This window comes from Amblyraja radiata, chromosome 1, assembly GCF_010909765.2.
Source record: "Amblyraja radiata isolate CabotCenter1 chromosome 1, sAmbRad1.1.pri, whole genome shotgun sequence".
Lineage (NCBI taxonomy): Eukaryota > Metazoa > Chordata > Chondrichthyes > Rajiformes > Rajidae > Amblyraja > Amblyraja radiata.
The window spans coordinates 115,377,061-115,402,372 of NC_045956.1; the positions used below are offsets into that span (position 1 = coordinate 115,377,061).

General features: G+C 39.9%; 1 protein-coding gene across 2 annotated transcripts in view; it reads left to right on the plus strand.

The window, feature by feature from the left end:
* Positions 1–25,312, plus strand: part of zdhhc2 (zinc finger DHHC-type palmitoyltransferase 2) — a 70,469-nt gene that overhangs the window by 1,947 nt on the left and 43,210 nt on the right. For both annotated transcript variants that reach the window (XM_033029307.1, XM_033029299.1), the window contains exons 2-6: positions 11,378–11,404; positions 13,550–13,644; positions 18,916–19,036; positions 20,428–20,497; positions 21,738–21,770. In XM_033029307.1, the coding sequence (XP_032885198.1) occupies positions 11,378–11,404; positions 13,550–13,644; positions 18,916–19,036; positions 20,428–20,497; positions 21,738–21,770 (346 nt within the window). The remainder of the gene's footprint in view (positions 1–11,377; positions 11,405–13,549; positions 13,645–18,915; positions 19,037–20,427; positions 20,498–21,737; positions 21,771–25,312) is intronic.

Here is a 25,312-nt window from a genome sequence, read left to right on the forward strand (position 1 = left end):
GAGAAATAAAACACACTGTTGCGAATCTGTAAAACATTTAAGAACTACATGAGATGCTGCCTATCCCGCTGAGTTACTCCAGCATTTTGTGTCTATCTTCGATTTAAACCAGCATCTACAGTTCTTTCCTACACATAAGAAACACACACATGTATTAGCTTGAGTGCGGTTGCAAGCCTGGTATTATTCTGGATACTAATAGTTCTCTTTATTTTCAGCATTTACTTTTAAAATATTTTTTTTGTTTCAAATATGGCATACATCTCAGTTTTGGAGGAATTGATTCATGCCAGTTTGACATTTTAAAATTTAATTTAGCTATTTGGTGAAAAGCTGCAAATAACCAATCTAGGGATAAATCGTTTGAATAGTGTATGTTTGTGTACCTATGCACGTTCCAGAAGTAAAGTGTTTGATCCAGAAACCTTATTTCTGGATGTTTTTATTTTATATGGAGGCTGACACCCAAGGACGTGTTTGTGTAGTGTACTGTTGCAATGCCCTGTTTGTGCCATTAGTTTTAGTTGAGATACCACATTGTAGCAACACGTTGTGGTTGAACTGACCACTGCAGAAACGCAGCAAGCCTCTGCATTCAGCTATTCCTTTTCCAGCTTATCTCAAAATGCACCCGTCTTGAAATTGAACATTTAATATTTTACTGGCACTAAGCATAATATTTTTTAATCATATGACTACAAATAAAGCCTTATTTAGTGCTTATTTATTACCACATGAAATCTCATGATGTCCTGGTGCTGTGTTGTGAACATTGCAACCAGTTTGTATGCAGGGAGGTTTAATATTTAGCACAATGTTGCACAACAGTTGGTGTTGGTTGTAGGATAAATATTGGCCAGGGTGTCAGGAAAGCTCCCCAGTTCATTTTTCAACAATGTCACTGGATATTTTACATCTGCCTGAGAGAGCAGACCTTTATGGCCTTCATAACAAGAGGATTTCAGTATAGGAGTAGAGAGGTTCTTCTGCAGTTGTATAGGGCTCTGGTAAGACCACCTCTGGAGTATTGTGTACAGTTTTGGTCTTCTAATTTGAGGAAGAACATCCTTGTGTTGAGGCAGTGCAGCGTAGGTTCACGAGATTGATCCCTGGGATGGCGGGACTGTCATATGAGGAAAGATTGAAAAGACTTGGCTTATATTGACTGGAGTTTAGAAGGATGAGGAGGATCTTATAGAAACATATAAAATTATAAAAGGACTGGACAAGCTAGATGCAGGAAAAATGTTCCCAATGTTGGGCGAGTCCAGAACCAGGGGCCACAGTCTTAGAATAAAGGGGACGTCATTTAAGACTGAGGTGAGAAAAAACATTTTCACCCAGAGAGTTGTGAATTTGTGGAATTCCCTGCCACAGAGGGCAGTGGAGGCCAAATCACTGGATGGATTTAAGAGAGAGTTAGATAGAGCTCTAGGGGCTAGTGGAATCAAGGGGTATGGGGAGAAGGCGGGCACAGATTATGGATTGGGGACGATCAGCCATGATCACAATGAATGGTGGTGCTGGCTAGAAGGGCCGAATGGCCTCCTCCTGCACCTATTTTCCATGTTTCTATGTTTAATGCATGATCTAAAAAATGGCATCTTACATAACAGTAGACCATCAGTGTTGCACCAATATGTTAGCCTAGATTATGTGACATAGCTATAACCAAACAGTGTTGCTAACTTGCTTTTGGCAGAGGAATATTATTTATGCTTCGGATGCATTAAGTTGTATGCAAGGATCACAGAAGATAAAAATGTGCCTACTGTTGTAGTGCCTTTGTTACCTAGTGCCTGAGGGGAAAATGTTCAAAACAGAAAATTACTGAATGAAAAATACAACTTTTATAATGCCAAAACATTGGGTTGTTGAAATTAAAGCATTGTCTTAAAATTAATAAATATTTAGGACAGGACATGCATGAAATTCTGTTAATAACTAACATTGTCCATTACTTCTGGGTCAAACCACCAATTGATTTCTAGCAGAATACTGGCACGCTTGAGTATCTGCCTTGAGTTACAGCAAAACTAGATGATAAAAAGGCTTCACAGATTGCAATCTACACATATGGCAGGAGACTCTGGAGAATAATTAGCATGGTTGTTAGTTCCAGCTGGTATCAAAAAATTATCCTTGCAAGTGTGTTATATCTTGGTAGTTTACAAGTAAATCTTTACTGCAAATAATTTAGTTTTTAGTGGTTCATCTACAACTTTGCTTCAGATATTCAGGGGCTGTTGATATTGTGAAACATAGCCACAGCTCAATGTTCACAAATTCAGGCAATTGTATGTATGTGGATACAATAATAGTATGTTGGAAGTACTCTATCAAGCAGCATCTGTGGAGAAGGAAGGTATAAATCATTGCAGGTAGACAAAAGTGCTGGTGAAACTCAGCGGGTGAGGCAGCATCTATGGAACGAAGGAAATGGGCAAAGTTTCAGGCCAAACCTTTTTGCTTTTACCGATTGCTTTGGATCAACTCTGCATCAGGACTGAGTGGCAATAGGAAAGATTGCCAGTACGTAGCAGGTGGATGGGATAGTGACAGGTGAAACCACGTAGGGAGGGTATGATGGCACCAGGTAGAGGGGTATGATGGAACTATGTAGAGGGGTATGATGGAACTATGTAGAGGGGAGGTATGATGGAACCAGTTAGGGGGGTTATAATGGAACCAGCTGGGAGCAAGAGTTGGAACAAGGGCTTGCAGGTGATAGGTGGAGCCAAATGGGGAAGGGTGTTTGGGTAGATGGAACTAGGTGGGTTATCCAACAATTGGAACCAGGTTATCCAATAATTTTACTATTCCAAAATGATCCTTACCTACACTCTACTTGTAAGGTCAATGATGTATATGAAGAATTTGCCATTCACTGTCAGCCTTTCCGATTAAAATTTCTAAATATACCCAAATGTATTAATTATGGAGGAAACAAATGTATCTGGATTCCACCGGTATATATATTGCTTTACCAATTGGTTCCATCTGCTTTCTCAGCTGTAAATGATTTTAAAAGTTATTTAATAATCATTTACATTTCTGTACCAGCATTTCTATTTTAATTTCATGATGAATCATTATGCACAGGAAATTATTTGTTAAAGTGAAGGAAGTCATTCTGTTGTTTGGCAGGATGATAGTCGTAAAGTTTACAGTCTATTTTTCTTGTTATTTTGTAAATACTTATATTAAGCTTGCCTTACAGTGATGGAGATTTGATCTAGCGTGGATCTCCCTCGAATACATGGATGTAAAATGGAGCATTTACTTGTTGCTGTGGTTACAACCAATTCCGAATTTAACTGTATTGCTGAGACTTTTAAAATCTGTTCACTTAGTGAGGAAGCAATTTTTACCCATTTTGCATGAAATAAATTCTGTGCCATTTGTCATGAAATATCTGTCATACCGTTACCATTGTTTCAACCTCAGTAAATCCTCGCAGTTTGATGCCAGTATAAACCTGATCTTTAGACTCTAAAATATAATTTGAAGGTGTATGGTATATCCACACTCTTGAGGGTGAATTTTCTGTGGCAAAATGGTTGCTGGTTGGTAAAAGTACTTTGTCTATCTGATTATCTATTTAAATTTTAGTAATTCAATTTGTCTCTTTACACACTCATTTAGCAATGCTAAGCTAATCTAGTGAACACATTAAAAAAATATATTAATGCACGTTTGTTCGGCAATAAAAGATTCAAGAACAATGTGGTCTTAAGTATGCGAGTATGAGGATAGTTCCTCTCCTAGCTATTTGTTTTACTGGCTTTATGATTCATGGCTTGTTACCAGACTCAATGTTGCCTGTCCTGTTAGTGCCGGTCATTAAGGACAAAGCTGGTAAAGTAGGCAGCCTAAATAATTACAGGCCCATAGCTTTAGCCAGCATATTGTCAAAAGTCTTAGAAAGAGTTCTGCTGGATAGAATAAATGAGTTTGTTAACTCCACAGATAACCAGTTTGGCTTTAAAGCTAAACATGGCACTGACTTATGCATATATGCCCTAAAGGAGATTGTAAACAAATATAGAGGCAAACACTCTTCAATCCTTATGTGCCTTATTGATGCTTCCAAAGCCTTTGACCGTGTTAATCACAGAAAGCTGTTTGGTAAAATGAGTCAAAGCGGGGTGACTGAATACAATGTTAGAATTCTGGCCTACTGGTATGCCCACCAGACTATGCAAATAAAATGGGGCAATAGGGTCTCAGCCCCATTTGGGGTTAGCAATGGTGTTAGACAAGGGGGAATTTTGTCCCCAGTCCTTTTTAATCTATATATTGATGATCTGTCTAAACAATTGAAAGCCTGTAACACTGGGTGTGTGATTGGTAATATTTTAGTGAACCATATTATGTATGCAGATGATCTTGTGGTCTTTAGTCCATCTAGCGCTGGTCTCCAGCAGCTCCTTACTATATGTTCCGTGTATGGTGTGGAACATGACATTAAATATAATGCTAGTAAGAGTGCTGTTATGGTCTGTAGAACCAAAGAGGATAAATGCCTAAAATATCCTGTTTTTAAATTGTCTGACAACAATCTTAGTGTCTGTAATAAGATAAAATATCTAGGGCATATTATTACAGAACAAATGACAGATGATGAGGATATTTATAGGCAACGACGCATGCTGTATGTACAGGCAAATATCCTCTTGCGTAAATTTGGTGCGTGTGCAGCTGTGGTGAAGATGTCGCTATTTAGAGCATACTGCACACCCCTCTACACTGCGCACCTGTGGTCGAACTATTTAAAGACAAGTATGCAGAGACTAAAGGTGGCATATAACGATGCCATGAGAACACTGCTAAGGCAACCTAGATGGTGTAGCGCCAGTAATATGTTTGTGGTTGCAGGAGTCAGTACTTTAGAAGCTATCCTAAGACACCACATGTATAAATTCATTTGCAGGATAAATGACTCTAAAAATGTGCTTATTGTGGCCTTGACAAACATAAGGGTTAGCACTACACGCTACGAATCCCAGTTGTGGAGACACTGGTATCGTTGTCTCGTTGTAGGACATTGATCATCTTTTAATCTGGATTTTTAACTTAAGTATTGTGGGTTTTTGTTAAATATAAATTATGATGTTTTTATGTGATATACCATGATTTTATATATATTTATGATATTTGATATGCAATGCATTTTTAATGTAATGTTGCCCCTTGTCTGGACCTTGAGTCCATAATAAAGTTTATTATTATTATTATTATTAAAGCAGCTGCAATGTAAATTTCCATTTCCAACACCATTTTGAACATGACTAATCTTTGTATGAAACAGCAACCTTCCTTCAGTAATATTCACCATTTTTTGGGTTGGGCTTTCAGGTTTCTGGTGAAGAAGCAAAGATGAGAGTGTTTTTTTCCATTGTTGTATATCCTTAACATTGGCAGTTGCTATGGAGCTATCTGTGATCCAGGCACACTTTGTCAGCTAATGGGAGCATATAGAAATGAGTTGCATGGAAACAGAGACGAGTGCAATCACATGCCTATCTTGACAAATCATTGTTGACTTTGTATTTAAAAGAAAGGTCTGAGGTCCAACAGATACACTCACACAATATTATAGAAAATGTTTAAAAAGGCACATATTAAGTGATTAGATATTGTTCAAAATGTTAAAGCTTTTTCTATAATATTTTCAGCTTGCAGCCTCCCCCTCTATCACATAATCATTTTAATTTGTGTGGATTTTGTCATGCATATACCTAGGAAGGTAAATTGTGTAAATTGGCCATTCCTTGCAATGTGGTGTTGTTGTATTCTTACAACTGTACTGGTTGTTGGTTAGGTCACACTTAGTATATACTGTACAGCAATGGTCTCCTTCTATATTATTCTTGGAGGCAGTCCAGAAGAGATTCACTGGCCTAATTACTGCAATCAGGGTTGTCCTGTCACAAACAGCTTTCAAAAAAAAAGCTAGACCTGTATTTTTTAGTTCAGAAGAACGAGAGATGATCTTACTGAAACATATAAGATCGTAAGGGCCCATGATAGGTAGATGCAGAAGGAGACTTCAATAAGGGGAAACAGTAAAAAAAATACGAGGCGCAATTACTGCTAATTTTTGGTACCACATTATATATTGTGATGATCCCTGTGGCGTTTGTCAAAATGGACTAATCTGGATGAATGCGTACAGAAACATACTGAGCATGCAGTGGACGTCAGAATCATTGGATGCTGATGTGACACCTGATCCCCAAAACAAGGAATTTAAATGCACATATCACACAATACAAGTCACGCACAGAAAATGTCCCCAGTCTGATTGCTAGGAATCAACCATCTTCTCCCCAAACACATACACATACACAATGTAATGGATTCAATAAATACTTGCATAAATGAGAAGAGCTGGTTATGTTTTGAGGGACTCTGGACTCTGGAATTGAACCACATGGTCAGTTTAGTTTATTGTCACATGTACTGAGGTACAGTGAGAAGCATTTTGTTGTGTGCTAACCAGTCAGCAGAAAGACAATACATGATTCCAATCAATCCATTTACAGAGCAAAGAAACATGATAACGGAATAACTTTTAGTGCAAGGTAAAGCCAGCAAAATCCTGTCATTGGTTAAGGCTTTGTTCCTGCTGGGTAGTGAGTGTTCCCATTCAGCCTCCAGCAGAATGTGGGGAGAGCACCTGAAGGTAATGCCTCCTTCTGAGCAGCAGGGGAAAAGGCGCTGGTTTGGAAGGCCCATCATCCAAGACTTTACCAGATGAAATCATTCTCCAGAAGTGAAAGGTACAATGTAACCAGAGGCTGGACGTTCTCTAATAAAATACACCACTGAGCCATGGAGCGCAGATTCATGGCTCCAGCCAAATACCCACATGCTGGCTGCTTTGTCTATAGGTGTGAGTGTCACAGTAGCCTTCAATCTGGCCTCCAAATCGTTCCGAGTGCCACCTACTATATGTCTCACTGTTTGTAGCTGTCTCCTGTGTTCCTGATGTGATTAAGTATTTCTTTTTAGTTTAGTTTAGTTTAGTTTATTATTATTGTCATGTGTACTGAGGTACAGTGTAAAGCTTTTAAAAAAAAGAAAGTTGATATATGGCATTGATATAGAAAGTTGCAAGTGATGTAGATTTTTTTCTTTCACACCGTGGCTCACCAATGGAGCTGCTGCCCCATGCTTCCAAGGAAGGAGGTTCAGTACGCTCCTCAGGTGTTGTGAATTTGCACATTCTATGTGATTTCCCATCAAGTCTACTCCGCCATTCAATCATGGCTGATCTATCTCTCCCTCCTAACCCCATTCTCCTGCCTTCTCCCCATAACCTCTGACACTCATACTAATCAAGAAACAAAATATCTCTGCCTTGAATATATCCATTGACAGTCTCCACAGCCTTCTGTGGTAAATAATTCCACAGATTCACCACCCTCTGATTAAAGAAATTCCTCCTCATCTCCTTCCTAAAAGAACGTCCTTTAATACTGAGGCTATGACCTAGACTTTCCCTCTAGTGGAAACATCCTCTTCACATCCTGTCTATCCAAGCCTTTCACTATTCTGCTCCGGGTGCTTCATCCTCCCACATCCCTAAGGCATAGGTTATCTGCTTAATTATCCACTGTAATTTGTCCTTATTGTGCGTGGTAGAATCTGAGGAGAATTGAAAAGAATGTGGGAGAATAAAATAGGATTAATTGTGGGATTTGTGTAAGTGGACGGTTAATGATGTGTGGACTCAGAAGGTCAAGGGGCCTGTTTCTGTGCCGTAAGAGGTGCAGTTGTGACTTTCATCAAGGTAATTTGATTGCACTGGCTTCTGATTTAACTCACCATTTTTGTGCACAAAATAATGTTTTGGCACCATTTAAATGCTATGTATTTTGCAAGTTGTGCTAATGAAGTTCTGGTGGGTGTAGTCAATATGGCACAGCAACTTCACAGCATGTTCCAGTGTACCCATTCCAACAATGAATTACAGGGCCTCACCATCGAAACATGAAATATTATGATTGTAGATAGAAAAAAAAAATAAGGATACAGAGAGTATCCTTATTTATTAATGACAATCACCAAGAGAGTGAATTATCGATAACATCAAGGCATTATGGAAAGCGCTTGCATTTCAAATTTCATTTGAGGAATTTTCTATTATTAACTGCAGCTTAGATTGACTTTGGAAGTTAAATTAAGGTTTAGGTGATTATAGACACAAAATGCTGGACTAACTCAGCCGTACAGGCAGCATCTCTGGAGAGAAGGAATGGGTGACTTTTTGGGTAGAGCAAGGGTCTTGTCTCGAAAAGTCACCCATTCCTTCTCTCCAAAGATGCTGCCTGTTCTGCTGAGTCACTTCAGCATTTTGTGTCTATCTTTGGTGTAAACCAGCATCTGCAGTTCCCTCCTACACATTTAAGTGATAATTTCAGGATATTTCTGTTTATTGATTAATAGACTTAAAATTAAGCTGCAGAGCCTTCAAATGTTTATGCAATGTGGTAAATAAATTTGGAATTTTTTTTAGATGCTTCTAAACATAGAAATCTTAAATGTCGTTTTAGTTAAATGTGACCCTTTAAAGGTTGCATGAATGTGCATGAAACATCAATAAGAGGCTTATTATGTTACATTGTGCCTGTTTAAATAGCAACTGGTCAATAGATCTGCCTAATGCTATTAGGTCTTGGAAATGTTGATGTACTTATTTTTATTTAGGTCTATGATGACTGGTTTATTGATTGAATTTGAATGATTCTTTTAGCGCACCATTCATGAAGATAAAGTCTTATTGTGCACATTTGTATCAGGTTAGTTGCTTAATGATATCAATATAATTTGGAATGTAGACAAAAATGCTGGAGAAACTCAGCGGGTGAGGTAGCATCCATGTAGCGAAGGAAATAGGCAACGTTTCGGGTCGAAACCCTTCTTCAAATATAATTTGGAATCTGCACTGCAGGAGGGTAGCACGGTGGTGCAGCGGTAGAGTTGCTGCCTTACAACACCAGAGACCCGGGTTTGATCCTGACTACGGGTGCTATCTGTAAGGAGTTTGCACATTGTCCCTGTGACCGCTTGGATTTTCTTCGGTGCTCCAGTTTCCTCCCACATTCCAAAGACGGCAGGTTTGTGGGTTTATTGGCTTCTATAACAATTGCCCCTAGTGTGTACGATAGAATAATGTACAGGTGATTGCTGGTCAGCGTGGACTAGGTGAGTCAAAGGGCCTATTTGTATGATGTATCTCTAAACTAAACCAAATTAAAGTAATCTGGCAATGCACTTTGGAAATGTGGGTCTATGTTGCCTTTGATTTTCGAACAGGTTTAGCATCTTGGATTAAACCTCAAGATGAATTACATGCATATTTTTTAACATGTAACTTATTTATGTTGATCCAGGCCAGTTAAAATGCTCCCATTTTCATAATGGCTGAGTGGTACCCTTAGAGAGGGAGATATTGAATGTGAATGGTATGGAAGAATATAACGGTGATATTGGCATTTGGTTATTAAATCTTTACCTTAGGCCATAATGATTTGAGTTGGACGAATAGCCAGAGGAGGGGGTTAATTTAACTTCCAGCTTTAATACATTCAGGTAGTTTTGGATCTTTAACACACGTTATATGTTATTTTCTTTGCATTGCATACATATTAAGCTATAAACCAAATACTAATAAATGGGAATCGTAAAAATGGTCAGCATAGACCAGGGCGACTGAGGGGCCAGTTTTCTGCGCTGTGACGCATTGACTCATGGAAAAGTGTAGAAATGTTGTTGAAAACAATGATTTAGTTTCTTTCAAAAGTGTTTAATTGTCATATGCACTGGGACTGGAATAATGAAATTCTTATAGTAGCTTTCCTAACACATTAACAGAACAACAAATAAACAAAACTAATAATGCATAAATTATCAGTTATACTAGGTTATTTTCAGATCTCTACTATACGATACAAAGCAATTCTGACACAGAAAATATATTTGACAAATGTTGCTAGCACCCAGGATAAATGGTTTTCAGTTGTAATTGTCAACAGTCAACAATACTTCTTGCATTTCCATGCCTTGAAGCTTTTGGCATCAATGGTTGAACAACTGTGGGTAATTGACAGTGCGTGTGTATTAAAGCAGCAGTGTTCCAAATAAAATGTGAGGAGAAATAAAAACCTGCAAATACTGGAAACTTAAACAAAGCGGAACATTCTAAAATAGACACCATTATTTATATTTATGAAGCTATTTTCTATAAAGGTTAAAGGCAATAGTAGAATAATTGTCAAGTCACCAGTTTGAGATTGTGCCACCTCTATTGCAGAGCAATACAGTCAACATTACCATTGCTGAGTGGCTGCAGAGTGTACCATCTATAAAATGCACTGTAATCACTCACCTAAGCTACTCTGACAGCACCTTCCCAAGCAATGACCTGTAGCTATAAGAAGGACAAGGGCAGAAGTGTGGACACATGAAACTGCAGATGCTGGTTTACAAAAAAGCCACACAGTGCTGGAATAACTGCGGGTCAGACAGCATCTCAGCGGAGCATGGATTAGCGATGTTTTGGGTCAGGACCCGTACTCAATTTCATTGCAACTCCTCAGCAAATGAAGCAAGCCATGCTTGTATGCAGCAAAATTGAGATATCATTCAGGCATGGGCTGATAAGCGGCGAGCAACATTCTTGCCACAAAAGTACCAGACAATGATCATCTTTTAGTGGGATTCTAACTACAAATCCCAGATATAGAATGGTGTTACCATTGCTGAATGGCTTCAGCATGTTCCATTTACAAAGGGAACAGTTGAACGGTGGAACAATAGCTGTAAATAGTAAGCCAGTCAGGCAGCTGTTGTCAAAAGAGAACAAGTCTACATTCTGCGTCGGTGATCTTTCTTGAGTACCGCTGTGTATATTGTAAATATTTTCTGTTTTCATGTTGGGTGTCCAGTATAGTGCATATTGTTTCATGATGGTTTTATGTTTTTGGTTTTAAATGTTAGTATTATTCTCTCTCGTGGTTTTGTAATCTAGTTTGCCTCTAACTTGTCATTCTTTTCTTCCCTGTCATTCCCTTGATTCATCCCAAAACCTAAAAACTAATTGGTAAACACATCATCTATTGGTCCCTTAGTACTCCACAGTCCAGTTACTCTCACTGTGTCATCAGCAGGTTGTCCTTCCAACAACCTGTATCACAAATAATCTTTGAGGTGAAGGGAAATTATCTAATGATCGGAGAATGATAGGAGATGCTTCAGCAAATGAGGGTCAAATAGCCAAGGAGTTGTAAATTATATATATATATATATATATATATATATTTCATACTGCTTTGGCTTTGCTTAATTTATCTTTTCTTTTTCTTTTTAGTATCAATGAAAAATATTGGAGAAAAAGGTACGTTTTTAATTTAGAGTTGTTTATCAAATAAGATTCAATGACAATTAGAAAGCAACTCTAATATTAAGCTGAGACACATAGTAGGAATGGGGCGAATTCAAGTCACAGTTATTAGTTTGGAAACTCATTGTGTGAAAGAAAATAATTAAGACCTTCTCCCCATATCCCCTGACTCCGCTATCTTTAAGAGCCCTATCTAGTTCTCTCTATGTAAATTTGTATTTATTTAATCTTCAGTTCAATTATATATTTTCACTGCTGGTATTGAAAACAAAATGTCATAAGGTCATAAGGAATAGGAGTAGAATTGGGCCATTCGGTCCATCGAGCCTATTCTGCCATTCAATCATGGCTGATCTATCTCTCCCTCCAAACCCCATTCCCCTGCCTTCTCCCCATAACCTCTGACACCTGTACTAATCAGGAATTTATCTATCTCTGCCTTAAAAATATCCACTGACGGCCCCCTTCTGTGGCAAAGAATTCCACAGATTCACCACCCTCTGACTAAAGACATTTCTGCTCATCTTGTTCATAAAAGAATGTCCTTTAATTCTGAGGCTATGACCTCTAGTCCTAGACTCTCCCATCCTCAACACATCCACTCTATCCAAGCCTTTCACTATTCTGTATGTTTCAATGAGGTCCTCCCTCATTCTTCTAAAATCCAGCAAATACATGCCCAGTGCTGACTAATGCTCATCATAGGTTAACCTACTCATTCCTGGGATCATTCTTGTAAACCACCTCTGGACCCTCTCCAGAACCAGTGCATCCTTCCTCAGATATGGTGCCGATAATTGCTCACAATATTCCGAATGCGGCCATACCAGCACCTTTGAGACCCTCAATATTACATCCCTGTTTTTATATACAAGCCCTCTTGGAAAAAAATTCTAGCATTGAGTTTGCTTTTTTTTACTACCAATTCGACTTGCAGATTAACTTTTTGGGAATGCTGCTCCATCACCTCCTAGTCCCTTTGCACCTCCGATTTCTGGATTCTCATCCCATTGAGAAAATAGTCTACATCTTTATTCCTACTACCAAAATGCATCCACTTTGCTACACTATATTCCATCGGCCACTTCCCTGCCCACTCTCCCAACCTGTCCAAGTCCTTCTGCAGAGATCCTGCTTTCTCTACACTACCTGCCATTCCACCTATGTTTGTATCATTCGCAAACTTTGCCACAAAGCCTTCAATCCCCTGGCCCAAATCAGTGTATACAACGTGAAGAATAGCAGCCCCACAGTGACCCCTCCGGAACTCCGCTAGTCACTGGCAGCCAACCAGAAAAAGCCCCCTTTATTGCCACTTTTTGTCTTCAGCCATCCAGCCAACCTGCTGTCCATGCTAGTATCTGCCCTTTGATACCGTGGGCTCTCATCTTCTTTAGCAGCATCACGTGTGGCACCTTATCAAAGGCTTTCTGAAAATCAAAGTAAACAACATCTACTGACTCTCCTTTGTCTGTCCTGCTATTTCTTCAAAGAATTCCAGCAAAGTTGTCAAGCAAGACCTCCCCTTCACAAAGCCGTGCTGACTTCAGCCTATTTCTTCTATGTGAACTTCTAAGTACTCCATAACCTCATCCTTTATAATGGACTCTAAAATCTTACCAACCACTGAAGTCAGACTAACCGGCTTATAGTTCCCACTGTTTGTGCAGCGGGATAATATTGGCAATTTTCCATTCATCTGGGACCACTCCTGACTCTAGTGATTCATGAAATATCACAATCAATGCCTCCACAATCTCTAAAGCCACCTCTTTCAGAACCCTAGGGTGCAGTCCATCCATCCCAGGTGACTTATCCACCTTCAGCTTCCCAAACATCTTCTCCCTGGCAATAGACACCACACTAACTTCCACCCTCTGACTCTCTTGAATTTCAGGCACATTGCTGGTGTCTTCCACTGTGCAGACGGATGCAAAAAAAAAGTTATTCAATTCCTCTGCCATTTATTTATTGTTGTTAATTGTTTATTAAAATATTGTTATTATAATGCATTGGTGTACCAGATTTAATCTTAAATCAAATTTGCCCAGTTGATTTCATAATAATATAAAGTTGAAGGACTGGCGCATTCATGCACAAGAATGAATATGATTCTTTTTGTGATCTCCTTTCTTCCAGTTGTTTGTCTAGTATTCTACCATCTGCTTTTCATCATGTTTGTGTGGTCATACTGGAAAACCATCTTTACAAAACCAATGAATCCGACTAAAGAGGTAAGCATGAAGGCAGAATAATTTTTGTTTGAAAAGGTTTGTACATAGGTTTTGTCGATTAATCTTTCCATTTTATGAACTGTTTACATAATAAAAAGGTGCACATTTTGGTATTTTGGTGTGTTTCAATGATGGAGCTATTCTCGATTGTTGCTCTAATTCCATCAGTGTTCCAGATAGTACCCTTGGCAGCGATTTTTTTTCAGGAATTAGCTCCATATTACACTACAATGCAGCTAATTAGTGTAAACTAGGAATTGGACCGGTGGCTTCCAGGGAGTGCCAAACGGAAGAGTACTTTTCTGTGCAATGGTGTCAAGGATTCTGTGAGCCAGGTCATCTTTTCTAATATTTGGTATGAGGTGACTCAGCCAGAGATGCAAAACCCAACTCAGGGAGTTCCCATCTCTTGTATGTTATCAATAGATAAGATTTAAAGACAAAAAACATTCCTTCCGAAGTGAGCCATAGTAGTGAAGTGCATGGATGAAAACAGGAGACTGTTTTTGAAACGAGAACCTGGTAACACATGTGACAATGTAACATTTGGCTTTCTGGTCTCTGGAAATAAATGGGTACTGAAGATTTATTGGCAAAGCCAGCCTTTAGTTCCATTCATATTATAGGACTGCCTTTTGGCCTTTCAACCTATGAACAGTTTAAGAGTTCTCCATTTAAGTTCTCCAAGAACAGATCATAGCACCAGGAAGTAGCCCTCCAGTTTTTTTCTCTCACCATTAACTACAGTATTTTACCAGAGTTACCATTTGCAGGGAATGTAGCTTTTCCAAGTCTGCTACACGTAAATGCAGCAGGAATCTGTTGCGACAATCAGTGAGGTTTTAACGCTCCCTTTAACAATCTGAAAAGCTTTGTTTCAATGGAGCCAAATAAATAACTTAACTGGCAATTGTCAGCTGCACTGTTTCTAGGCCAGATGTGGTGTATTGACAGAAAACATCATGAACAGTTTGTTAGGTTATTTATTGAGAATGTATTTTTTAAATACAATGTTAGACAAGATCTTGATTTATTTTTCATGTTACCTTATAAAGTATCAAAGCTCTTTTGTTTTACAGCTGAAAAAATTAAATCAGACCAGTATGCCTTTGTAAACCTTTTGGAAAGTATATATCTTATTTCACTTAAGGAGATATTTGGACAGATGACCAAACGTTTGGTTAACCATTTTGGTTTTGGGACAGTTTCAAAAGAGAAAAGAAAGGGAAAAGATTTAGGGTGAAAATTACAGAAATTTGGGCCCTGCAGCTGAAATCACAACTATAAATGGAGAAGCATTTAGGTTAGGAGTAGACAAGTATTAATGGGGCCCAGATATTTCATGCTCACTTAATTAACAGCATTGTAACTAATTAATATCAAATATCTATTTCACTTTTCTACTACACACCTCTGCCAATATTTTCACCAGTTAGTTTTCCCTTTCACTTTTGTTGGTCATTGATTTAGATTTAGTCTAATATGCTAACTTTTACCCACACTTATGCAATCATATGCATAAATCAGGTTGTGTATTGAATTCCCACAAAGCATATGGATCTTAGCTTTAGGGGCTAGTGGAATCAAGGGATATTGGGAGAAGGCAGGCACGGGTTATTGATTGGGGACAATCAGCCATGATCGCAATGAATGGCGGTGCTGGCTCGAAGGGCCGAATGGCCTCTCCTGCACCTATTTTCTATGTTTCTATGTTTCCATGGTTTTTTCTTAAAAGTCTAATGACATTTTTAGTCATATTTATTTTGTATATTAAAAAGTTGTAATTTCAGAATTCTGTTTCTATAATCTGCATATTTTTATTTTAATGCAATTGTGTCCCTTTTACTTTGTCTCTAATTAGTTATTTTTAATTTTATCTGCTCAATTTTCTTTGATTTATAGATTGAGTGTATTCAATTTATACATTGAGCTGAGTGGCAGTGTAAACTGTGAGGAGCATGCTATGAGAATGCAGGGTGATTTGGACAGGTTGGGTGAGTGGGCAGATGCATGGCAGATTCAGTTTAATGTGGATAAATGTGAGGTTATCCACTTTGGTGGCAAAAACAGGAAGGCAGATTATTATCTGAATGGTGTCAAGATGGGAAGAGGGGAAGTACAACGAGACCTGGGGGTCAGTCAGTCACTGAAAGTAAGCATGCAGGTAGAGCAGGCAGTGAAGAAAGCTAATGGCATGTTGGCCTTCATAACAAGAGGAGTTGAGTATAGGAGCAAAGAGGTCCTTTTGCAGTTGTACAGGTCCCACTGAGACCACACCTGGAGTACTGTGTGCAGCTTTGGTCTCCAAATTTGAGGAAGGACGTTTTTGCTATTGAGGGAGTGCAGCGTAGGTTCACGAGATGAATTCCCGGGATGGTGGGACTGTCATATGTTGATAGAATGGAGCGACTGGGCTTGTATACACTGGAATTTAGAAGGATGAGAGGAGATCTTATTGAAACATGTAAGATTATTAAGGGATTGGACACGCTTGAGGCATGAAACATGTTCCCAATGTCAGGGGAGTCCAGAACCAGGGGCCACAGTTTAAGAATAAGGGGTAGGCCAGTTACAAGATACAAGATACATGTATTTGTCACATGTGCCAGTTGGCACAGTGAAATGTGATCACCATACAGCCATACAATAAAATAAAGAACACAACATGATAGAGTTCAACATAAAACATCCCCACACAGCAGAATCAAATGTTTCCCACTGTGAGGGAAGGCACCAAAGTCAGTCTCTCCCTCTGATGTTCACCCGTGGTCGGGGCCTCCAGAGCCCTCCGCAGTCGCCGCTACGGGCAGCCCGCCGCTGCATTGAAGGCAGAGGCGCCTTCAATGCAGCGTCCCTAGTTAGCTCCCTAGTTAGAACGGAGATGAGGAAAAACTTTTTCACTCAGAGAGTTGTGAATCTGTGGAATTCTCTGCCTCAGAAGGCAGTGGAGGCTAATTCTCTGGATGCTTTCAAGAGAGAGTTAGATAGAGCTCTTAAAGATAGCGGAGTCGAGGGATATGGGGAGAAGGCAGGAACGGGGTACAGATTGTGGATGATCAGCCATTATCACAGTGAATGGCGGTGCTGGCTCAAAGGGCCTATGCCTGCACCTGTTGTCTATTGTCTATTGAACAGTACAGCACAAGAATAGGGCCTTCAGATCAACATCTCCAATGCCATCCATGAGTCCAAATTAAGCTAATCCCCTTTGTCTTCACATGGTCTATATCCATTGATTCCCTGCCTGTCTAAATGCGTCTTAACTGTTGCAATTATATCTGTTTCCAACACTTCCTCTACTTCCTACTCTCTGTAGATAAAAACTTGATTCGTAAATCTCCTTTTAAATCTCCCCTTCTCATCCATGCTTACCGTTTCTATTTTTTTTAAAGTTTCTGACTATTTCCCAGTCACACTAAATACCCGCAGACAGTTTCCTTTAATCGATTCATCTAGTTCTGCTGATTAATCCCTGGCCTGCCAGTGACAGTAAGTTGCGATTCTGTTTGTTGCAGTCAACCACTCACAGTAGGTGCGGAATCTTTATGGTTTTCAACCATCCTAGTTGCTGAAGAGTGTTACTTTTTTTAAAAGGGACATTTTAATCTTTGGATATTTACATAACTTCAAACATTAGTCTTTAATAATCCCACACAAAATGTGTCGGAATAGATTGAGAGAAATCAACTGGAAAGGTACCCAAGGATTCAGAAAGGGTTGCAGATAAACTGGAGATAAATCAGACAAGTGCGAGCATAATCAAGATATGGCATCTAAAGTTCCAAGAGCAACCACAGTTGTTTTGTGCCTCATCTTTCCACAAGAAGATCAGGAGTGTTTAATTGTCTACTGACAACGGGTCAATGAAACTCCTACTTGCTGTATTTTAACAGCAAGTTAAATGTTATAGCAAGTTGTAATTCCAGTAACTCAGAGATAATATATAACAATCCAAAATATATAAAATAATAACAATAATACTATGTAACCATAATACTGCAAAAATATTTATCGTGCAAACCAAAGATACAGTCCATAAAAAGTCATAGCTGCTAACATTGTGTTATGTCATGTTCAAGCTGCTTGGAAGAAGCTGTTCTGAAACCTGGCAGTCACAGTTTTCAGCCTCCTGTACCTTCCCAATGGTGGCAGCAAAATGAGAGTGCAGCTGTGGTGGTGGGGTCTTTGATGATACTAGCTGTCTTTTTAAGACAGTGCCTTTTATAAATGTCTTTGATGGTGGGGAGATCAGTATCGGTGATGGAATGGCCAGAATCTCCCACCTTCTGTAGTCTCCTTTATTCCTGGGCATTTGAGTTGCCAAACCAGGCTGTGATGTAACCAGTCAATATGCTTTACACCCTACATCTGTGGAGGCTTGATGGAGAATTCATTGACAAACCAAATTTCCTCAACCTTCCAAGGAAATAAAAGCATTGCTAAGCCTTTTATGTGACTGTGTCGATGTGCAGGGTCAGATGGATCAGATAACGTATTAAAATACCAAATAATAATTTGGTTTAAAATGTAACACTCAGGTTGAAACCAGCTCCACTGCGAGTTGTGTTTATAATTGAGCTATCTTATCCAATCCAAATCCCCCAGACTTGTTATAATGTGGGGTACTTTGATCTTTATTCATACAATTTATTGCCTATTCTTAATCGTTCTTGATGGGATATTGGTGAGATGCTTAGTGAAGATACCCTAAAATTTAAAGTAAATCATGAATTTGAGGCAGTGACATTGAAGGATCTATAGACATAATTCCTTGGTATGTGTGAAACTTGGAGAAGAACCTGCAGATGATAGCCCCCCCCCCCGCCCCCGCCCCCCACACGCTTCAGGGGACGATGTTGAAGAGTCCTTTGTGCATTGCTGTGTGCATCTTGCATGCGGAGCTAGTTCTATTAGTTCTCCAACAACTACCATTAATCCTGGGACATCACACTAGAAATGACAACAAATTTTGTCCATGCCTCCTACTGAAATACGAGGAGGCACATTGAAATAAGTAATTGTGATATAAATAGTGAATTAAAGATGACCAGTTTATACATGCTTTATAAATTCCATGAATATGATCATTGAATTCATAGATCTTTATGAGACAGTCACAGTCTGCTATGTCATTCGGAATGAGATTTCTTAAAATACTGCAGAGCACAAGCTGCAACGGAGATTGAAACCAAATTGATTCACTTAAGTTATTCTGAGGTGATAGGAATTTAGATTCTTAAATACATTTTTTATTACTATTATTATCCACAGTTCCACCTTTCATACACAGACCGGGAACAAATAGAACGTGGGGATAGGGGTGAAGGTCACCAGGAAGTCTTCAGACGAATGGCCAAGGAATTGCCCATCTACACAAGAACCTTATCTGGAGGTAAAAAGCAAATTAAGATTGGCAATGTTCTGCTAGACATACTTGGGTCTGATTGCATTCTGGTATCTAAGATGCTGTTTGATTAAACCGCACTTATGGCTGAAAGCTATTACAGTAATTCTAGAAATGAATAAAGGCAAAAAATGATGGAAATACTCTGCAGGACACACAGCCTCAAAGAAGAGAGAAGCATGAAATGATTGCAGGGGAAAGTACCTGGGTGCATAGGAATGTGAACCAGGAAGTTGCAGAAGGAGCGGTCTCTGCGGAAAGCAGAAAGGGGTGGGGATGGGAAGCTGCGGCTGGTGGTGGATTTGTAACACCAGCCCTTAAACCTCCTCCCTCACGTACATCCAGGGACCAGCTGTCCTTCCAGGTGAGAAAGAGGTTCATGTCCACCTCCATCTAACCTCATCTACTGCATGTGGCCTCCTGTACATCAGCGAGACCAAGCGCAGACACAGCAAACACTTGCACTTGATCCAGCAATCCCTGATAGATCTCCCAGTTGCTAACCATTCCCATTCCCGTACTAACCTTTTTGTCATGGGCATCCACCATTGACAGAGTGAGACCACACACAAGCTGGATGAGCAACACCTCATATTCCACTGAGTAGCTTATAACCAAATGGTATAAATATTGACCATCAATTTTAGGTAACTAACCTTAATCGGAACCTCGGGAATACCTTTTGCACAAAGGGTGATGGGTTTATGGGATGAGCTGCTGGAGGAGGTAGTTGAGGCAGGTACTATCGCAATGTTTAAGAAACATTTAGACAGGTACATGGATATGATAGGTTTAGAGGGATATGGGCCAAGCACAGGTAGGTGGGAGTAGTGTAGGTGGGACATGTTGTTCGGCGTGAGCAAGATGGGCCGAAAGGTCAGTTTCCAAGCTGTATGACTTTATGACTCTTAAGTGAGAAAATATATCTACAGTATTAAGATAAATCACACAGCTTGGATCATAATTATCTCTCGCTTTGTAATTACAAAGTGCAATGCTAGCTCTCAAATGTTTAATATGAAATTCCTTTATCCCCTATTTTAGTAGATGTAATCAATTAATGAAGATTTAATCCATTCACCATTTGAAAATCAAAATTTGTTAAAATACGATAAGTATTCACATGCTTGTATCAAAGCGTAATTTCAATAGGTACACAAAATTGCTGGGGAAACTCAGCGGGTGCAGCAGCATCTATGGAGCGAAGGAAATAGGCGACGTTTCGGGCCGAAACCCTTCTTCAGACTGTTATGTAATTTCAATGCCTTTTTCAGATTGATGACATTGAAGAAATGGATTAATGTAATTTAGCATTTCTACAGTATTGTCTTTGTCCAGATTTTTGTCCCATATATTTATGTATAGCATTGTTTCCAAAGCAATTCGATACTGCGATAGATGTCAACTTGTGAAGCCAGATCGCTGTCATCACTGCTCGGTTTGTGACAAGTAAGCATTTATTCACTCTTCCATGATGTGCCAAACTGTTCAATGCATTCTTTGTTGAACTTACCTTAACTCTGTTATCCATGACATGTTACATTGTTGTCACATGTGTTGGTGTGAATACAGCTTTATAAAGCAACTCTAAGCTGCCATGATTATTATTATAACGTAAACTCTTTTGATGCGCGATACCATGATAATTATGTGTCTTTCTTAGATTATATATTTATTTATATATTTAATGCTTGGAGCCTTTTCTACATGTTACCGTTCAGGTGGACTGATGCCGTTTAGGTATAGAGATCTGCCATTATAAGCTATATGGAACACACTGCCTGAGAAGGTGGTTGAGGCAAGACAGCATTTAAAGGACACATGGACCGGTACATGGAAAGGAAAGGTTTAGCGGTTTATGGGTGAAAAGCAGGCAAATAATAATAAATTCCCAGGGCAACTTAGCCTTTGCTTCAGAAGACATGGATGGCGCAGTGACGTGGCGGTACAGTTGCTGCCTTGCAGTGCCAGAGACCCAGGTTTGAACCTGATTACGGGCGCTGTCTGTACAGAGTTTGTACATTCTCCCCGTGGGTTTTCTCTGGGACCACCGGTTTCCTCCCACACTAAAGACAAGCAGGTTTGTAGATTAATTGGCTTCTGTAAATTGTAAATTGTCCCGAGTATGTAGGATAGTTCTAGTGTATGGGGTGATCGCAGGTCGGTGTGGCCTCAGTGTACTGAAGGGTCTGTTTCCATGTTGTACCTCTAAAGTCTAAACATGTAATCAAATACTTCTCATTAATAATTCTAATCTCCTTGACATGCAACGGATATGTTTTATAAACGTTGTGAGGGATCTAAGACTTGTCATGATTTGAGATATTCATAACCCATTTGTTTGTACAACTGTTGTGGGATGCCAAACAATTTTGTCTCCTGTCCAGATTTCTCTGCAAATTTGATAGGGAGAGTATGTGGGAAAGTGGATAAAGTACAGAACCACCTGTAATAATAAACGAGAGAGGAAGCTTCAGGGTTGTATGACGCATTTGTGCTCCTAGTTCTTATGTGGGTCCACTAAAACACTATAATTAAGCACACTGATGAACCTTCACATAGTGAGGCACATGTAACAGTGTTACTGTCAATGACTGAAATTTCCACCTGACTTAAATATTTAGGCAATGGTCATTGATTTATGGGGCTTTGTGAAATCTTACATTTAATTATACTTTGTATTCAACAGATGCATTTTGAAGATGGACCATCACTGTCCCTGGTATGTACAATTGTGTATTTTCTGTGTTTAACCTCAAACTAGCTGCTTCATGAAATATTATGGCTTCAGATAATAACTCAATTTTTCAGAATATGTTCTCAAAACATAATTTCTCAAAACAGTCCATTATTAACAGTTTCCTCTCCCTGGTAATGGTCCCCTCCTTTATTAAACAGCCATCAGAACTCACCACCTCAAAAACAGTAAATCCTTCAGTTCTTGCAAAACACCTTCTAGTCTCCAACATCTAAAGTCCATGATCATGTTGCTCCTTTCCAAATTCATAACAACCTTTCTGAATGAATCTTATCCAGCCAGCTTTCTGGGCTTGCTACAGCACAGAAATCGCTCTAGTCAAGGTTACAACCTCTCGACTCATTGGTATGTTGATCCACAGCAATCCTCTCCAATGCCTCTCCTTCATCAGATGAGGCTGCACTTGCCTGTTTTCTCTCACAAATATCCAGTTGTAAACAGACAATTTACTTCAAAGACTTCACCACAACTACACTGTAACTGCAGTTCCCTCAGGATCAATGTGGGTTCACCTATTTTTATTTTCATATCTTTCCTTAGTGTCATAGAGATTTGATACCAAATGATACACCTACATGTACACAGATGTATATTTCAGATTTACCCCATCATGACCTCGCTCTATCCTTCTACATTCTCAGTTGTCAGATTGTTTGCTTAACCTCTATCCCTGGGAAACTAAACCCATTCATCCCACATGACAAATTGCATTCTCCTGCATTGATTCCATTTAACTCTCCGGACATTCTTTCTGACTGAACAAGATCGCTTGAAAACTTGACATTCTACTTAGTACACTGCTGAGCCTAGTACTTTGCAAAAAGCTACGACAGGACTAAAGTAATTCCCAGGTACACAAAAAAGCTGGAGAAACTCAGCGGGTGCAGCAGTATCTATGGAGCGAAGGAAATAGGCAACGTTTCGGGCCGAAACCCTTCTTCAGACTGATCGGGGGTGGGGGGGCGGGGAGAAGAAAGGAAAAAGGAGGAGGAGCCCGAAGGCTGGGGGATGGGAGGAGACAGTAGGAGGGCTGAGGAAGGGGAGGAGACAGCAAGGACTAACAAAATTGGGAGAATTCGATGTTACAAGGCCTTCTACGCCCGCCCGCCACTGAGTCTGAAGAAGGGTTTCGGCCCGAAACGTCGCCTATTTCCTTCGCTCCATAGATGCTGCTGCACCCGCTGAGCTTCCCCAGCAATTTTGTGTACCTGGGAGAATTCGATGTTCATGTCCCCAGAAGTAATTCCCAGCTGGTTATATAACCTTTCAATAGTTTATCTTGTATTGCTTTAGAGATGCATGTAGTTCCTTGTTCGGAATCTCAGTGAATGTGGGCTTGATATTTGGGGAGGGATATAGTTTGATAGTGGAGTCAACCGTAGAGTCTTTAGATTGGAGCTCAGGAAAAGGGAATTACATACTGGAAACTGGAGGGAATGGGTGTTATTGCAAGATTCTGGGGAAAGTGGCAGTGGCCAGTTGTTAGGGTGCTGGATGATTGAAGGCAGGCGGTTGGTCAGATGCATGGGGAGTGGGGGTGGTGATCATCTGATTGTAACAGGGAGGAGCGCTCAGTGTCAGCAATAGGTTTCCTTGATAATAATAATAATAATATATTTTATTGTCATTGCACAGAGGTACAACGAGATTTGGTATGCAGCTTCCATCCGATGTATTAGCTAAAAATTTAGACACAACCAGAGAAACAAGTTAAAAAAAAATACAGTTAAAGCAGTATAAAGTGCAAATAGGTCTGTACCAGGTCGATGTGTGACGTGACCATCCGAGGGAGACAGTTCATGGGGGGCACTCAGCAGGGCCGGTTCAGAGCAGCTCTAGCTCTGGGGATGAAGCTGTTCCTAAGTCTGGAGGTACGGGCGTAGAAGGCCTTGCAACATCTGCCGGATGGTAGGAGTTCGAACAGACTATTGCAAGGGTGTGAGGAGTCTTTGTGAACGCTGATGGCCTTCCTGAGGCACCTTGTGTAGTAGATGCCCTCCAAGGCTGGTAGCTGTGTCCCAATTATCTTCTGCGCTCTGTGGACGACCCGCTGAAGAGCTCTCCTCTCCGCCTCCGTGCAGCTGAGATACCACACAGAGATGCCATATGTTAGGATGCTCTCTGTGGTGCAGCGGTAGAAGGTTGTCAGCAGCTGTTGGGGCAGACCAGTCTTTTTCAGTGTTCTCAGGAAGAACAGTCGTTGCTGTGCCTTCTTGACCAGCGCAGCGGTGTTGGTGGACCATGTGAGGTCCTCTGAGATGTGTGTGCCCAGAAACCTAAAGCTGGACACTCTCTCCACACTGATAAAGATTGGAGCGTATTCCCCATTATGTCCTTGAGGGTCCTGTGGAACACTCCTGATCATTTATCTCATATCAGTTAATCTAAATATCACCACCTGCATTTTGACCTAATCATTCCCATGAAATAATTATCAATAGCCTTTTGGGTACCTGGTTTAAATATTATAACAAGGTCTGTCACCTCTGTGTTGCCACTGCTCCAACACAGGGTATACGCAGCAAACAACTGCCAGAATGACCACAAGTCGCATACAGGGCAGTTGAAGTTGCCTTTTACATTTTTAATTTTTTCCCTATTCCTAGCCTTCATCCATATGTTGTGAAAAATTGTAACATCTACCTCCCCTTTCTTCTCTTCCTTCTGGAAGAGAACACAGAAGCAGTCATAACTCTGACCGATGATGGAAACAGGATGCCGTATGCAGATATGCAAGGTTGGACACAAATCATCAGTCCAATAAAAGATCTGTCTGTATAAAATCTGCAGCATTCTGCTGAAATCTTAAAGCACAAAGTGCTGGCGCAATCCGTGGGTCAAGCAGCATCTTCAGAGACCACGGATAGGTGATGTTTCAGGTTGGGACCCTTCTTCAGACTCAATGGAGAGGTCAAAATGTAGAAAGAAGAAATGCAGATGCTAGTTTAAGACAAGAAGGATCCTGACCCGAAACGTCACCTATCCATGTTCGCTAGAGATGCTGCTTGACCAGCTGAGTCACTCCTTTTGTGTGAACCATTCTTTATTCCTGCTGTACTTTTAGTTTGCCCTGGAACTATTACAATATTTCATTGATAAACATGAAAAACTGTTGCATTACAAACGCCATTATTACTGATGCATTACAAACAAAATATTACTTAAGAAGAAAGGTCTCGACCCGAAACATCGCCTATTCCTCTCCGTAGATGCTGCCTCACCAGCTGTGTTTCTCCAGCATTTTTGTCTACCTCCTATTACTTAAGAAGTATCCCATATGTGATGTTTTTAGTAATTCTTAGACAAAGTCGATGTTAAGGATTGAACTAATCCTTGAACAATGAATTGAGGAAGTTTCACGTCGTATTGAAGTTGCTAGGGCCTCACACGTTGACTCATGTGTCATCCGTCTGTTTTGCCTCACCTATTTTTCTTTCCTTGCATTTCGGTAATTTGTTCGTTCTTTAGTGACTTCAGCATCCTGATTTTTTTCTTTAAAAGAATAA